This window comes from Pogoniulus pusillus, chromosome 18 (genome assembly GCF_015220805.1).
Source record: "Pogoniulus pusillus isolate bPogPus1 chromosome 18, bPogPus1.pri, whole genome shotgun sequence".
Classification (NCBI taxonomy): Eukaryota; Metazoa; Chordata; class Aves; order Piciformes; family Lybiidae; genus Pogoniulus; species Pogoniulus pusillus.
This window is the reverse complement of record NC_087281.1, coordinates 9,471,108-9,487,797: the sequence shown is the minus strand read 5'-3', so window position 1 is coordinate 9,487,797 and position 16,690 is coordinate 9,471,108. Positions and strand designations below refer to the sequence as shown.

The window sequence follows — 16,690 nt, the reverse complement described above, 5'->3', positions numbered from 1 at the left end:
CTAATTATACTCAACTACAATCTAACAGGTCAAGTTTTGGTTGGTTTGTTTTTGAATGCATTGATGCTACTGTAGTCTTTTCAGTGTAGCATGAACAATGTGGTAAAGCTGGATTTCGCCTTCTGGTCTCATTTTTCCTCCTCACTGTACCAAGCAATTAGCAATTTAAAAAATATTTTACCATTAGTAGGGTTTTTTGTGGTTTTGTTTATATTTTTTAATTGGTAATATCCTCTCCTAATTTAAGAAACATTGCTACATTAGTGCAGCCATTTGAGCTAGATTTCTAGCTCAGACAAAAAAAAAAATTGGAACAGAGAAACTTAGAAGTGGAAGCTCTAAGTGGAGAGGTGAACATCGTAGTGATAGGCCATAAAGGGTGATAATGGATAAGTTAATTTCATTGGAGCATCAAGAGCTTTGTCTGGAAGCACAGCTTGTACCTGTCCCTTGCTGCTTCTGCTGCACCCACTGCTATCTTCCTCCACCACTGTTTTGGCTGCTGCTGCTTCACCACCGCTTGACCCCATCTCCACCTTCCTTAAGGTTATTCTATTTCTGTAGTAGTTTATTTTCTTTATAGTGTCATATTTAAACTATAAGAAATTTCATTTTTTCCCAACTTTCCAAAAATCCGTGTTGTAGTGAGTTTACCGAGGGAGAGATCCATCCTAACCCGGGACAATTAGGTTGGTCAGAAAGAAACTCAGAAGTTAATTTATCTTTGAGTGCATTATTAATTATACTGAAAGACTGCTTCAGTTTCAATACTAGGACACTTTAAAAAGCCTAAGAAACTGCATGCTTTCTAAGGCTGCGTTTGACATTAGTAACTTGAAGGACAATTACAAATCACTATTTACAATACTTTTGTAACTGTTTTTTACAAGCTTGCATACCTATTAACAGCAACATACGAAGTCTAGAATCTAATAAAGTCTTTGAGAGGTGAAGAACACAGGTAGTTTAGTTTATCCATATTTGACAGTAAAAATAAAGCTTGCTAAAACTTGCTGTAAAGCTCAAGGAATTTATTACATGGTAATTAAACCAAATGTAACAGTCTGCATCTGGTTTTATTTTTTCAACTGATGTTGAAAAATGTGTAAACCTCTTCATTTGGCTTATATCTTGAAGACAGCAACTATGATAACACACACTTAGACTTTTTTTTTGAAAGCAGTTTTCATAAGAGAACAGCTCTGCGCAATTGGTCCCTAGGGAAGTACAAGGGACTACACAAGGGCACAAGCAATTCTTACTGCCAACAGAACTTGTTTCTATATAGGAATGGGAGCATCAGTCTACCAGCAGTAAGCTGCCTTTTCTCAACAATCAAACCTAAATTGAAAATTACAATTAAGATAGTGAAGACCTCACTCTAATCTGTATCACCCAAGTCAAGGTCATTTGCCTATCTCAGTGTCAATCCAGTACATGTGGCATGCAACAAGATTAAAACACTTATACAAAATGTATACACACGAAGTCTACATACCACAAATTTTCAGAGGGGCCTCTAGTTCCAGAAGAATGGGCTGGCTCAGAAATATTTCCCGTGATTTTATGCACAAGCCTCGAACTTCTGCTTCAGTCATCTGAACAATCTTCCCAGGTCGACATCCTCGTACTGAAATGAGATGTTTAACAACTGAAGATAACTATCGCACAGATATACAGCATTAAGTGCAGAAGGGCTGCATTTGAAATCTATACTTGACAAAAAGCCCACAACACAAATGTGTTGGAATTATACACTCCAGTACATTCTAAAATTTCTGACACTGCAGTGATCTGCACTTAAAGTCTGTTGCATTTCTGTTACAGCAAGCTCCCAGAAAAATTTAAGCCCTGCTTTTGTTCACATTTGGATAAATAGAAACTTTGAGAAGTGATTAAACAATCCCATTATGCTAGAGTACTTACAATAGGCAAAAAATATTGAGAATGAAAACCCTGAAAACACTTCCACAGTAGCACAAAAAACTTTAGAACTGTTGAGTTCAGCAGGACTAGCTGAATACAGAGTTAAAACCAGAGGCATGGTTACAGTTTTGGCAGCTGAGAAGTGCCATATTAGGAATACCATCCCAAAACCTAGCAAAGTTTGTTGAAACTTCATTCATATATAATTAATCCTGCATTACTGGTACCTTTATATCCAGAGACAGTCTTATTAGAGTGAAATTAAATTCCTAAGTTAGTAACTTGGGTATTCAGACCTATATTTAGCACCAAGTTTTCAAAAGCGTTCACATGCCATTGCACACCAACCAACATCTTCTGGCAAGTTTATCTGCAGCTGCTTCTGTCCACAAATATCTGTATGATTCCTCCTGTCAGAGGCTTTGATATGTCTTTAATAAGGCAGCAAAACAGAACATAGATGTCTGCACTTTGGGTGATCCACTTCAGTCCTTTATCTCAGCATAAACCAAACTTCAAAATTCAAACTAGTAAGTCAGAATATATCTGTCTACATTGAGCAAACATACTGTTCTGCCATCTGCTTTAAACAACATTCAAGTGTAACACCACTGTATACAAAAGAAGGTGGTGCAAAACTCTAGCACTTCAAATCAAAATGTTTTCAAACTCTCATGTAGTAAGACATTACTTAGTAAAAACTTTTCAATGCAACTTCAGGAAGTCTAAAAAGACAGATATTGGAGAATAGCAAAAACTAATTCGTCATACCATAAAGGAAGTTTCTGGCTTCACCTGCTCCCCCTCCTCTCCAACACATGAAAGGCTGCAATGTTTTTCTTGGTAGGTTTGTTGATTGTATTTTCTATTGATGCTTTCTTTCGTCGTGTTGTTTGTTTTAAAGTAATTTAACCATCCTTTTCACTTAGCTTCTATAAAACATACTTTGTAGAGACCAGTATCATTATCCACATGGTGTAATGGGGACAGAAGGCTATGAGGGGAAATGGTTTGTTCCAGGTCACCCAGTACTACAGTCCAAAGTGTTAAGCTCAAAAAGCTTTGATCTGGTTATCACTGCATACATCTCCCATGTAACTGTACATCTGATCGTGTGCTATTGATTTTAATTTTTAATAAACACCAGACACAAACTAAGGTTAGGAAAGTCACAGGAAAACATGAAAGGTAGAAATGAAGAATGATTTTCTCAAGCAGAGAAGAGATGTGAAATTCGATCCTGGGACAGCCAGTTTGAGTGTCAGAATAGCAGGAGGGCTAATCTATCTCCAGTGAGCATATATTGGAAATACTTTGCTCATTAGAGCCCCACAAGAACAAGACCGTGGCATACATGACTTTCATTGAAATTCTGTATCAGCACCAGGTGATATTTACCATAGAGTAAGTTACATTCCTTTTGCTAATTTTAACTTGAGAAAGCAAACAGCTTTTTAATAACACTTTTTTTTCCTTCTCCATGTATTAACATGCTGGCTTACAGATTAACGGCAGATGTCAGACAATTAAGGCAACTAGAGAACCCTAAATGAGTACAGCCTTCCATTTCATCACATCTCAAGGCCTACTAAGTGATGTACTTATAGACAGAGCTTTGACTCCACGGCGATGATGATAATAAACAACAACAATGAGGTGGTCATCGTCATTTTGAACTGGAATATTTTAATAAGAGAACAATAACAAAACCAGTCATTCTCTGTCTGGATGCTGCTTGCCTCTAACTCCTTTGCCGGGACCTGTATAACTCAATCTAATCACTGTTCTTCTAAATCCTTATCTGACATCTCGCCCCTGCACATAAGCCTTCTCAGACAAGGCAGGGGGTAGAAAAAACGAGGGGAGTCTGGAGTCCTCCTGAGCAGTTCTGCTGTTCGGGAGGAGGTTTGAATTTCTCTATTACTTTTAACTTGTAAATAGTTGTAAATATCTGTATATATGCTTGTAAATTTGTGCTACGCTGTAAAATATAGCTTCGTTCCTTAACTTCCAGCCAGCTGAGTTAGTTTGGTGAATCATGGTGGTGAGGAATGCACAAACTACCACAACTTGACAGCTTTGCACAGGACTATCCAGTTTGCCACAAAAATCGCTGGCTTTTAAAATTGTTGCATTATTCTAGTAGCTTATAATGATCCTTTTTAGAGATCAGAAACTCATTTTGCTAGGCAAAATAAATTATCATCATATATAAGAAAGCTCCCCCTGACAGAGCACAACAGCTATCACTTTCTTGAAACATTTTAAACCTATGACTTACAATAAGAAGGTCACCCTGAAGAAGAATGCAGCACAAACAGCTTTGCAGTCTGCAAATCTTAATCTGTTTTGATAAGCAATGAAATTCTCCACTGTGTTTACTTTCACCGTGTTTTGCAACACCAGAATTGAGCCATTCCATATATATTAAAACCAAGTGATGTAACTGTACTTCTTGCATCCATTCTAGTTGGAACTCCAACCTAGGGAAGCCCATCATACACATAATTAATGTTACCATCCGTAGCAGCAGACCAAGCACAGAGACCAAAACTGAGACAAAAGCTCAAGGAGGGAACTCAATACTTAAAATAACTTTGATCCAATCAGTATTTCTTAGAACATCAGCCTTTAGCTCACTCTCACAGAGGTTTAAACTTGGTACACCTGCTTTAGAGAATTGAGGCTTTAAGCACTGCTGGATTTCTGCACTGGAAGATCCAGTTAATGTACACCTCCTGACTTCAAAATACACAAACTGCCACAGCACATATATTGACCTAGCTCTTTACTTTTTACAGTACAACCCTAAATCTTGCAAACCTGTAACAGACAAACCAACAAATGGAGTACTAAATTACCACACTCTGTATTCTCCAGATAAGAGAAGTTTCTACAATTATGGCAAGTATGTCACTCTCAGAAGAGACAACATGCCTAGTGATTGCAGATGTTTCCAGCCCTTGGGAAAGGAACAAATCTGGGCCACTGCATCTTTGCAAAGGTGCCTTCCACCCAAACAGTCCAGCTCCACACAGCAAACATAAAAGCTCAGTTACATTTGAAGGAGGACAAAGCCTGGAGTTTCCTGAAGAATAATCATTAATAATACAACTAAGAGAAAAGAAGTTTTCTCTCACAATCCCCTGATCATCAGTAAGGGTACTACATATTGAACAATGAGAAGCGACTGTGACCCTAGAAGCCTCAGCACTTGATTGGATTCACAAAGGCACTGAAAAGTTTGCCAGGCACTGGTTCGCAACAGCCACAGCTTTGGTACTCATACACTAGCAAGACTAATTGTGCCTCACCAGCTCACAGTACAACTGGAATTATGTTCAGGTAATAACTGACTCAGCCGAGGACTGTACAGATTGTAAACAATAGCATCTCTCACATTTGTTTTTTCAAAAGTGAAATTCTCAAGAATGGATTTAAGAGGTGGTTATGAGAACGCAATCAGGAGTGTAAGTTGTTTTTTCTGGACTGAATTACAAATCACCATAGCTAACCATTCTTAAAACATGCAAGTCATAACTGTGTGCATTGTAAAATCTGTAACTCTCAGAACACCTTTTAAAAGCATTAGGAAAACAATTTTTAATGGTTGTCATTTAACCAGAGCAGAAATAGCATTCCATCATTAGATAAAAGTTAATTATTTTTAATCTGAGATGCAGATGCCATAAACAAGCTTTGATTTACATAAAAGTCCTCAACAGAAACAGCAATACCTAGTGTAATAAACAATCCCATGTGCACAGTGATATGCCAGAACAAGCCTTTCCTGCATGGAGCTTAAAGCAGAGTGACACTGAAGGGCATAAAGAGAATTAAAAGCAAATATATGCATCATACTGCCAGGTATTATTTTAGCACAATACGTTCTGCAGTAATCCAAAAAGCTGCTCTAATCAATATTAAAGCAGTCTCTACACCTACACAATCTTTTATAAACAACCTTAGCAAGTCTACTAACAGCAACTAGTAATTCAAGACATGAGTTGTTGCACAGTGACAGTAAAGAGAGGCTTCAGTAAAAATAATAGTTTTTAAAAAAATCCCACCAAATTCAAGCCAGTGAGTAGAAGCTTATGTAAGGCAATACTGGAGAGGAAGAAGATAAATAACACTAAGGAATCATTAAGGTTGAAAAGAGATCAAATCCAACTGTTAACCCAACACCACCATGCCCACTAAACCATGTCCTTAAGTGTCATCTCCACACATTTTTTTTTAATGCCTCCAGGGACGGTGACTCCACCACTTCCCTTGGCAGCCTGTTACAATGTTTGACCACTCCTTCAGTAAAGAAAATATATTTAAACTATTCTTTCACACTATTTCTGGTGTGCCTCTTAATCAAAGTAATGCTGCTCATTTTGTGGCATCACTAATGTAAGCCTCCCCAGTTACTACATCAGCTGTGATATGCACAGCTGTCCGAAGCATTTATACTGTATTCTCCAATATCACACAAGTCTCTATGTATGGGACAAAACATTAACATTAAAATCCAGACATATTTCTCATAAGTAAAAAAAAAAAAGGCCAGTATTGCTGTTCAGAAGCAGCTGCCTCCTTGCCTCCTCTCCCTACATTCTGCCTCCCCCCTCCTTTTTTTTTTTTTCAGGAATATGAATTTATGTAGCCACACAGCAAACTGCATCAGTGAACTGATCTTTTCTTTCTAGTGCAAAGACAACAAAACAAAACTGTAATCTAGCTAGTTGGCCAAGCTGAAAATGCATCCAATGTGAGCTTGGGCTAGAAGTAGTGAAGGAATAAGCAGCTGGTTCACAATAGCTCCAGTCAAGCTTACTTCTGAAATTATGGCTTTTCAGACCTATTTTGCCAGAGTACATAAAAAAAAAATCCTCCATACTACAACACAAGGCCACAAGCATGCAATTTTGTAAACTGCACACAAGCAATTCTCACAAACTTTCACTCCTGCTCCCCCACCATTATGTGGAATATGTAATTATTTGTAGTATGACATTTAACTACTTATTTCTCGTACTTCAAAGTATTTGATGAATCTTGAGTAGCCTCTCAACATCAATACAAGGACAACTTTGGAAGCCAAAGGTGGCATTATGACCTGAATAGTCTTTACACCAGTTTTGGAAACATGTTCTTAATGCAACTGCTCTCCACACACCAGTTACTTGTTTTCACAGTTTCAAGTCAAGAATCCTACACTGGATTTTAAAAATGTCCTTCATTTTGGAAAGCAAAACTTCTACAAGACTGAGGCACATAGTGCCACAATCTAGTTGACTGGGTAGGGCTGGGTGCTAGGTTGGACTGGATGGTCTCGGAGGTCTCTTCCAACCTGGCTGATTCTATGAAAATGTTTTCTATTTAAATTGTTCAACCGTTATAAAAAAAAAAAACCAAAACAATCACTCCCTATCCTGCAGCAAAACACTGAGTTAAGCCAGCAGCACAATTTTTTAGTTTCAAAACTGCTGCAATACAACTAAACTTGGAATGGCTTTCATTCATGTGTTACACTGGTGGATAACAATAGTCTAAAAGAAACTGCCAGAGCTTTGCTCAATTCAGTAGCAAAAGACATTACTAAATACACAGCTCCTCTGCATGATGTGTGCAGCAAAGTGTGGTACCTTTCCTAGGGTTCATCACCCAAGTTTCCCAGTAGTAAGAGATTAATCAGCTTTCTAGAAAGTTTTTGCTAAAGATCTGTGCTTCCATATCCAGCTAATCTTAAAATCTTAGTGAATTTCCCCTCACTGAATGTCCTTAAGTATTTTGCTACTGAGCACAGGAGATGCTTACAAATTCATTTCAGTAGGTCTTATTTAACAATAACTGCAAATTCACTGCAGAGTAAGAGACTGCCCAAGCCTTTAATTTCTAACTATGAAAATCACCAAGCAATGAAACAATGTTGTTCTACCCAAGCTTAAGTTTACATTCTTAAAATATGTAAAATTAATTGTCATGAAGGACAACCTTCATTGAAAGTTATGTGTGTAAAGTTCCATCAGGGGATGCCCAAATAAGCTCATGAAACCAGAGTACTGTCCCTACACCTATCTTCACCCATTTGCTTGTCACAGACGACCTGACCTTCTTACACAGAGGTTTCATAAAATAACTGATTGCCTCACTGATTCTGTAGAATGCATAATTCCAAGAACCTCTGAATTCAAGGTTGAAGGACAAGATCACATTAGTTACTGCATTCTGCAAGCAAACACTAATGCTTATTATAGGTTTGTATTTACTGTATGATTAATTACACTTGAACCTAAAGGTAAAAGCCTCTTTCGATGCCGTATTATAAAAAAGTGGTAGCAATTTCTGTAGGTCTATTTGGAAGACTAAGCTAGCATAAAAACCTTGTGAAACAAAAAAGTTCATTGTCTTTATAAGTTTGACTTTTTTTCCCCCTCTAAAGCAGTGCCAATGGAATTTCTAAAATATAAGAAAGTCAGAGGCCAATTATAAAGTTTGTTCATAAATCCTGAAAGAAGTTACTTAAGTTTTTAATATGAAAAGCAAGGCTTTAACACAACTTTTGGACCTCTTCAATTTCTCATGTAAACTAATATGGTTATATAGGCTATACAAACAGAAGCCTTGCATCAAATTCAGTATTAAAACCATACAAAACACACAGAAGACGGTGCTATGAAACCACAGACATAGCCTATGTATTAAAATCCTATAATACTATGAGAAGGCAGTAAACAAGCTCATTTCTATGTTCAAATTATGAACTAGATATATATCACCCTAGAGCCAGCTCAGGTGGAATGGATTGAATGGATTCCCCTATATATACCCCTCTACTGCATCAAATACATCATCTGACCTTACTGAGTAACAGCCAAATATAGTATGCTGGACTTCACAGCAATAAACCATGTATTGTGTTTTGGATTGTGGGTTGTGGGTTTTTTTCCTTTTAAAAAAGTTAAATACATACATTTGGTAGTCACTAATGAACATTAAATTGCAACTGTAAAGTATTTTAAATCCCCTTATCTATATTAAATAAAACAAGTGTTTTTCTCCTTTTATACTATGACTTAGCTGTGCCGTGAACAAGACACCGGATGACTCAAGTGAAAACTGTTCTGCTGGGTATCTAAATGAAACAGTTACTGAATCATGTAGCCTGCAAGTGGCAAAACAGCCAGACAGAATAAAGGAACACCAGCACACTCTTCTTGCTGCAGAGTTCCTGGCCTTCAGAGCAATTTTTCAAGCCAACCCATTCGTCATGCACTCACAAAGCTAAAGATCAACTGGCCAGTATCTGCACTGCCATACAAACCCAGAAACAAACATTACTCTTTTCATCCCTCCTCCTGTTTAATACAATACCTACCCCTCTAGAAACGTATGAAACCTACCCATTTTCTCTCCAAAGAGTATTTAAAAAATACATCCTCTGCAAGAAACTCCCTAAGTTGTCTGTTTATTTTTCTAACATCATATCACTCAATAATTCCACACCAAACCAGGTAATAACCCTTGTTTATTCAAGGTTCACCTCTATCATTAGCTTAAGTTGTTTTGCAACAAGTCATTAAGGTCTACTTTTCTTCTCTGCAACTACCTCTCCAGTATCAGTTATGGAGTCTGTGGAACTGCAAACACTACTACCGTATCATACCACGCCATTAGGCTGGCTGGATATTTTAATTAGTTAAGATCACTAAGCAAACAAGAAATAGATTACTGATCAAAATACATTAGGCCAAGATTAGCTCTGCAGATAGTATGGAAAAATCTTAATCATTCCATAAGCACTTAGAATCCAACTTCCATTTGAAAAATCAAATAACATTCAAATTGCTATCTTGATCATGACCTGCAAGAACTCTGAAATATAAGAAAGCTGCAATTTTATTCTAATAACATAACATGACATGGTGAGAACACTATGCAACCACCTTTTATTAAGTAATCAGGAAGATGACACTTTGAGCTGAACACTGAAGCAACAGACTTGGGCATGTATTGCCCAGCTTTCTTGGTGGAATAGTACTATCAGAGACAGCCCTCCTGGCTTCACCAAAAATAATTTTGATTTAGAACAGATCCACATTGAATTCTATCAACTGAAGTCAAATTGTTATTTTTAAATAGGTTAGCTAGACATTGGCAAGTGCTCTTGCTTAAGCAAGGTTAATTTGTTTGTACAGATGTATTAAATAACCCTCTCCACAGAAACCCAGCTTATATTTAAGGCTACTATATATCAGTATTTCCCCAAGTGCATCCTTTCTTCCATATGGTAAACTCCTTAGTGTTTACCAACACAGATATCTATATATTTGAAAAGGCAGACAGTTCAGTCCAGCTGGGCTGTTGTACATTCAGAAAATTTAAGCGACATATACAGCACAGAAACAACTTCAACACCCAAAAATACATCTGTCTTACTTAACACCATCCATAGCACTCATTTTATAAGTAAGGGTCACCACCTCTTCCAGCATCCTTGCTTTCATACAAAGGGAACTTTTCCAGACATCCTCAAAGTTTTAATCAGCTTAGAGTCTGGCTTGAATACAAGCCCAGTGTATCCCTTTAGCTCAGCACTACTGCAAATTCAGGGCATTTCTGAAAGGAATACATGGTGTGCCTAGACAAGACAAAACACAACATACTCTTAAGTAGCAATTTCAACTACAAGACTGACAACTCTGTTCATCCTGGAGAAGAAAAGACTCTGAGGACACCTTTCTGCAGCGTTCTAATACTTAGATGGGGTTTATAAGAAAGATAGGGACAGAAATTTTAGCAAGGCCTGTTGAAATGGTTTCAAACTACAGGAATGCTGGTACAAACTAGATTAAAGCAAGAGTTGTTTTTTGGGTTTTGGTTTTTTTTTTTTTAATGAAGGTGATGAAACATCGAATAGGTTGCCCAAAGATGCTGTAGAAGCACCATCCCTGGTAACATCAGGCCAATTTGGAGTCTAAGCAACCATATCTACTTAAAGATGTCCCTGTTTACCACAGGAGGGTTGAACTGGACGACCTTCAACTGTCCTTTCCAACACAAACTGCTCTATGTTTCTATAACCCACATCTGCTATACACGAGTTTTGTGTATGTGCATACTCTTGCACTGTCCACAGCTAAAACAGACGAGGAAAATCCATCCACAAGATGGCATAGCTAGGAAGGAAAAAAATAACATTGAAAAAAGTTAATGCACTGAAGCAAAAATGAGGCTTGTGCACCACAAGGCAACTAAGCCCGACCCACGACTAGAACACTAAATACCAGTACAAGAAGCAAACAGAATTCAGACTAATTTGGTTTATTCACATTCATGGTCACAGATCAGTCTAAAAGCCTTTTGGCAAAGCTACTGAATTTTGTATTTATATGACTTGTACATCTTTGCAGATTCACCTATGAGTGACCTATCAAAAGAAATCTTTTAATAGAGCTTAAAGTATCTCCAAGCTCAGTCAGGCACACATCTAAGAGCACTAGTGTCTCCCTCATTCAAGTAAGAAATAAGAATGGGAATTTAAATCTGAAGGTAGAAGAAATAAGGAAAATCATTGCTATGTTTAGACTTCATGTATATGGTATGCACTTCAGTTTTACTTTTCTCCAAACAGAAAGCAACCAAGTACTAGACACAAATTGCAAGTCAATTCATAACACGCTCTTACCATTCCTAAACTCACCACTTGATTTACAGATAAAGAGGTTAAGAACTTGATATATGCAAAAGAACATGGAATGTCCTAGAAGACTATTGTAATGCATCACACTATATAGCACCACTGACTCTCTCTGAAAACAATCCCCAGTTTAACTCAATAGTTAAACAATCTACCTTTCAGCACTCAGAAGACCTCTAAAATAAGTACTCATTCACTACACATGCACACAAACCGAGGACTGAGATGATGTTCTTTATGAATAATCCCAGTTTGGCTATAGGGCTACCTCATGTTGGTATCTCAGAAAGAAAAAAAACAAACAACCACCAAACACCAAAAAAATAAACCAAACAAACAAATGAAAAAACAACCTGAACAAAAAAGACATGGGAGGTTAACGCAACTGCAACCAAAAGGCAAGATGATATGTCATACAACTCTAAAGATATGTGGTCTTGAGCAACACGGGTAAAAACAGTTAAAGGAACCTAATGCAAGTAAGAGCAAGAACGCGCAACAGCAAAATACCACAACCTAGAAATAGGTGTTATCAAGAAACAACCCAATGAAGCAAGGAAGTGTCCTGTTGCTGTGGCTTTCGATATGTATTTGCTGGCCTTTAAAATCTACATGCAGCAGCCACTGAGAGACAAAGGTATACTGCTATTCAGCCTCAAAGTCATCAATTTCACTTAAAGCATCCAAGGGGTCTAAGTATACAGTGCATGACATTTCATAAAAGTCTCTATTATTTCGAGGTGTATTTTCACAGTTCAAATGTTACTTTTTCTTATCCTGTAAGTCAAAATTTAAGTGTAAGTGCTAAGAGTCAAACATTCTGCCTTTAATTTATTGCTCCAGAGATAAGAGTAAACAGACATTTTTCTTCACAAGCAGCATGGGATTCATATTCACTTTACCAGAATAGGTCAGCTAAGCAAAGAGAAGAGCTCCAGAATGTGAGCTGCCAATTGTACAAAAAACAAAGCCTTATTGTGAAACACAGCTATTCAAACCACAGCTTAAAATATTACATGCTAGCAGTACAACAAATAAAAGATGTTAAATGGAAGTGAAAATAATTCACGTGCAATGCACTGTTTAAACAACCTTGCCTTTTAAAGAAAAGATATTGTACAAGGTTTGTAGGTGATGAGCAGAAAAAAAAAACATCCTTCCCCTGAAGAATCTTTCTAATTTATGCTCAGAAGGAGAAACGGAGATGAAAAATCATACACAAAGCTTGGTTCAGAAGTTGCACATAGCCTATCCCTAAAAATTAAAGTACTATGGAATATAAAGCACGGATTGGGTTGCTCAGACACAAGCTATAAAGTTGCAACTAAAGTATTTATAGACTATGAGAATGGCATGGAACTTGTAATTTAAAAGTCTTAGTTTAAAAAAAGGACAAGCAAAGTAATATTCAAGACAACTGGGAGCTGAACGATCTAACAAACTGCATACCAAAATGCTGCAGAAGCCTCCTCTTTTATAGCACTCAGGATTGAAGTAACTACACCGAGAAGCAAAAAGTGCCTTTCAAGTATTTTAAGCGTTGTTCACAAACTCACCCAATACATTCATTTCTATGACAACAAAAGCCTACACTGCAACATCTAAAGTTTACTAGGTTACTATTTGATTTGCCTTAAAACGCTACCTACTAATCAGAGTTTCAACATCCAGAAAAAAATTTATCTGTATTAGTGATCAAAGATAAGCTTTGACTGATGATACCTGCAGGTTTCTTCACACTCTACTAAACTGCATAACTCCAATCATAAACACAAGCACGACTGTCAAAGCCTTTACATATTTTAAAATCCTGACTTTATAGCTAATGATTAACTTTCACTTACAAAAAGAACAGATGAAAACTAAAAAAAAAAAAAAACAAACACCAAAACTCAAAACCCTAAAAACTCTACTTTGTAGTTACTCAGCTGAATAAAACTTTCAGACTTACAAAACTTGCTTCACTTCCAGATCTGTGAGCATACTCTAAAAATTCCTTTTTGTAAGCCTTCTGCAAACTGATCCAACCATAGCAGGAATATAGCAACCATAATAAGTTAGAAGCGCATACCCATGCATGTCCTATCATCTCCAACACACCACGTATTTGCTCAATGTGGAATGAAAGATTCATGCGAAAATAGGCCTACGAAGACTAAGTATTAAAAATAGAAATTAAAATGATAACAATAATGCCTCCACCAGCTTCTTCACCAGCAGGGAGTCACTTTTCTTCTTACTTTAAAAAAAAAAGGTTCATTATACAAAGCTCTTATTAGCCATCCGTAAGAGCCACTTTTGGAGCCTGCCCCATAGGCAGGCAGAGGAATGTCAGCGCACTAAATCCTTCTGCCTCCACTGACACTCACGTACGTGCGACTCCACACCTAACGCTGCCGGTACACGATTTCAAACACGGGCGACTAAGACTAACCCAACCGGAGAAATGGATAAGGTCGTTCATAGCTACGCTAGCCAGGTTCCCCCCGTTCGCCCCTGTCAGGCGGCTGCAGCCGGGTGTAAAAAGGAAGAAGGGGCTTTTTTCACTCTTTAGAAAAGGCAGCCACTTCACCTAGACAGGGACGACGCATTCCCACGCACTTCACCGCCAACAGGATGCTTAAATGCGCCCCTCTGACGGACTCTGCAGGGCCGGGCCCAGAGTTCGGGCCAGCGGCGAGGCGCGCCAAACCCCCTCCCGGCCGCCAACCCAGGCCCGGCGGCTCATAGAAAGCACTGCCCCGACTTTCCCGGCCGCAGCGCAGGACGAGTCCACCCCGCCCGCTTCACCTCAACCCGGCGGCAGCCCCAGCTCCCGCAGGAAGGTGACGGCGCCCTGCCGTCCGTCGCGGTGCGGACGCCGGGTGGCAGGCAGGCGGGGCTGCCCGGCGCCTGGCTCACCTTCCAGCAGCCGGGTGATGAGGCTGTCCACGTTCAGCTCCCCATCCGCCATTTTGTGGCCACCAGACTCGGTCCCAGGCGGGGAAAGGGCGGGGTAGAGGGCGCTTCGCAGAGGAGGAGGAGCAGGGAGCGGTGGCTGCAGCTACAGTAGCTCCCCCCACCCCCCACCCCCCCCAACAGTCCCCTGCGACCGCCCGGCTTCTCCCGCGCTGGCAGCCGAAAGCGCCGCAGCCGCTCCCTCACTGCTAAATGGGGAGAAACTACCTCCCCTCCTCCCGGCACCTCCTCCCCGGCTCAGGAGTCGCCAGGACGCATGCGCCCCCTCAACTCTACCGCCACGGCGGCTCTCCCGCTCCGTGCTTCAGGCACTGCGCAGGCGCCGAGAGCGCTGGCGGGCTCAGGTGCGCATGCGCAGAGCGCCACCGGCTCGCTCTGCGTCGTTCCCCGCGGGTCTCCTAGTGACCGCCGGGTCGCGCCGCGCGGTGGGCGTCGCTTGGTGAGCTGAGCTGGGCTGGGCTCCGCTGCGCGCCCAGTGAGTCGCCGGAGTGCCAGCAGAGAGCTGCTCTTTCCTGGGGCGGCCTGTCGTAGCCTGCTCTCGGTTCCGCTCGGCTCAGCTCGGCCTGGCTTCAGAGCCGGCAAGTCGCCCCCGCCGTGGGACTTGTGGATCCGACTCTGGGTCCAGCTCTGCAGACCTCTTCGGAGCTCTCTGTGAGGAAGCCTTTCTTGGCACGACACTGCAGCAGCCGTTCCGGGGCGAAGGAGGAGCTCGGCAGGCTGGCTTTCTAATTTGAGGGGCAGCTCGGTGGACATTCACTGTGGATGTGGAGATTCTGAGTACTTTTCACGGTGCTCTTCTTTCTTGTAGCGTGTTACTGAAGGCAAGTGGAAGCTTTGGCTTAAGAGGTTACATTGGCAGCTAAACTGGTGGACAAAAGGCAAGGAAGCGAGCTCTGCTGTGCTGTCCGTGTCACCCGTTCCTAGGAAGCTGCGCCTGGGAGAGCTCACTCTTCATTAAAATCTGTCAGAACTGGAATTGCAAGTTGTGCTCTTTACAGCCCTTTCCCAGCAGAGTTGTCAGGAAAAGCTCCTAGCAAATGTAGTTTATGTTTTATTGCAGCTGAACCTGCTAAGAGTACTTTTTTGGTGATCTCTGAAACACTCTTGTAAGACGAACTCTAAAGATGTGTTTTGTCAACAGTTGCTTGCTTTAAAATGCACGTGGGGAAAACCTTTCGTGCACTGGGACAGCAGACAGACACGTGTATGTTGGCAAAGTGCAGATGTTCTAGAGTCATACAATCAACCAGGTTGGAAGAGACCTCCAAGAGCATCCAGTCCAACCTAGCACCCAGCCCTAGCCAGTCAACCAGACCGTGGCACCAAGTGCCTCATCCAGGCTTTTCTCAACACCTCCAGGGACAGTGACTCCACTACATCCCTGGGCAGCCCATTCCAGTGCCAATCACTCTCTCTGCCAACAACTTCCTGCTAACTTCCAGCCTGTACTTCCCCCAGCACAATTTGAGACTGTGTCCCCTTGTTCTATTGCTGGTTGCCTGGGAGAAGAGAACTTTTCAACTTGTGCTATTAGAGAAAATACATCTTAAAAAAAAAACTACAGTATTTTTCTTTGTCAAACTAGGAAAAATAATTATTCAGCTTTTAGAAAGATCTTCCTTATCCAACTGCTTTACTACTGCCAAAACTAATAGATCCACAGTCCCTCTTGAGGTTTTAGGAATTGTCCCAGTTTAATTTTGCACAACTGAACTGCCCTGAAAGGTATTTTAAGCCATTGCAACATGCAGTTCAGACATATTGGAAGGTTGACCATCATGAGCCAGCAATGTGCTCTTGTGGATGAGAAGACCAATGCCATTCTGGGGTGTATTAGAAGGGCAGTGGTTAGTAGGTCAAGTGAGATAGTCCTCCCCTTCTACTCTGCCCTGTTGAGGCTGCATCTGAAATACTGTGTCCAGGTCTGGAGCCCTCAGTTTAAGGACAGAGAAATGCTTGAAAGAGTCCAGCACAAAGCCATGAAAATGATGGAGTGGAACATCTTTGTGATGAGGAGAAATTGAGGGAGCTGGGGCTCTTTAGCTTGGAGGTGAGGGGTGACCTCATTAATGTTTATAAATATGTAAAGGATGAGTGCTGGGAGGATGGACTCAG

At 40.3% G+C, this 16,690-nt stretch overlaps 1 protein-coding gene across 1 annotated transcript in view; it reads right to left on the bottom strand.

Annotated features, from left to right (window-relative positions):
* The window catches only part of PPP1CB (protein phosphatase 1 catalytic subunit beta), a 36,022-nt gene extending 21,329 nt beyond the window's left edge, over window positions 1–14,693 (bottom strand). The window contains exons 1-2 of the mRNA XM_064158355.1: window positions 14,519–14,693; window positions 1,499–1,630 (exon numbers count right to left, since the gene is read on the bottom strand). Of these exons, the coding sequence (XP_064014425.1) occupies window positions 1,499–1,630; window positions 14,519–14,570 (184 nt within the window). The 5' untranslated portion in view covers window positions 14,571–14,693. The remainder of the gene's footprint in view (window positions 1–1,498; window positions 1,631–14,518) is intronic.
* Window positions 14,694–16,690: the final 1,997 nt, after the last annotated feature.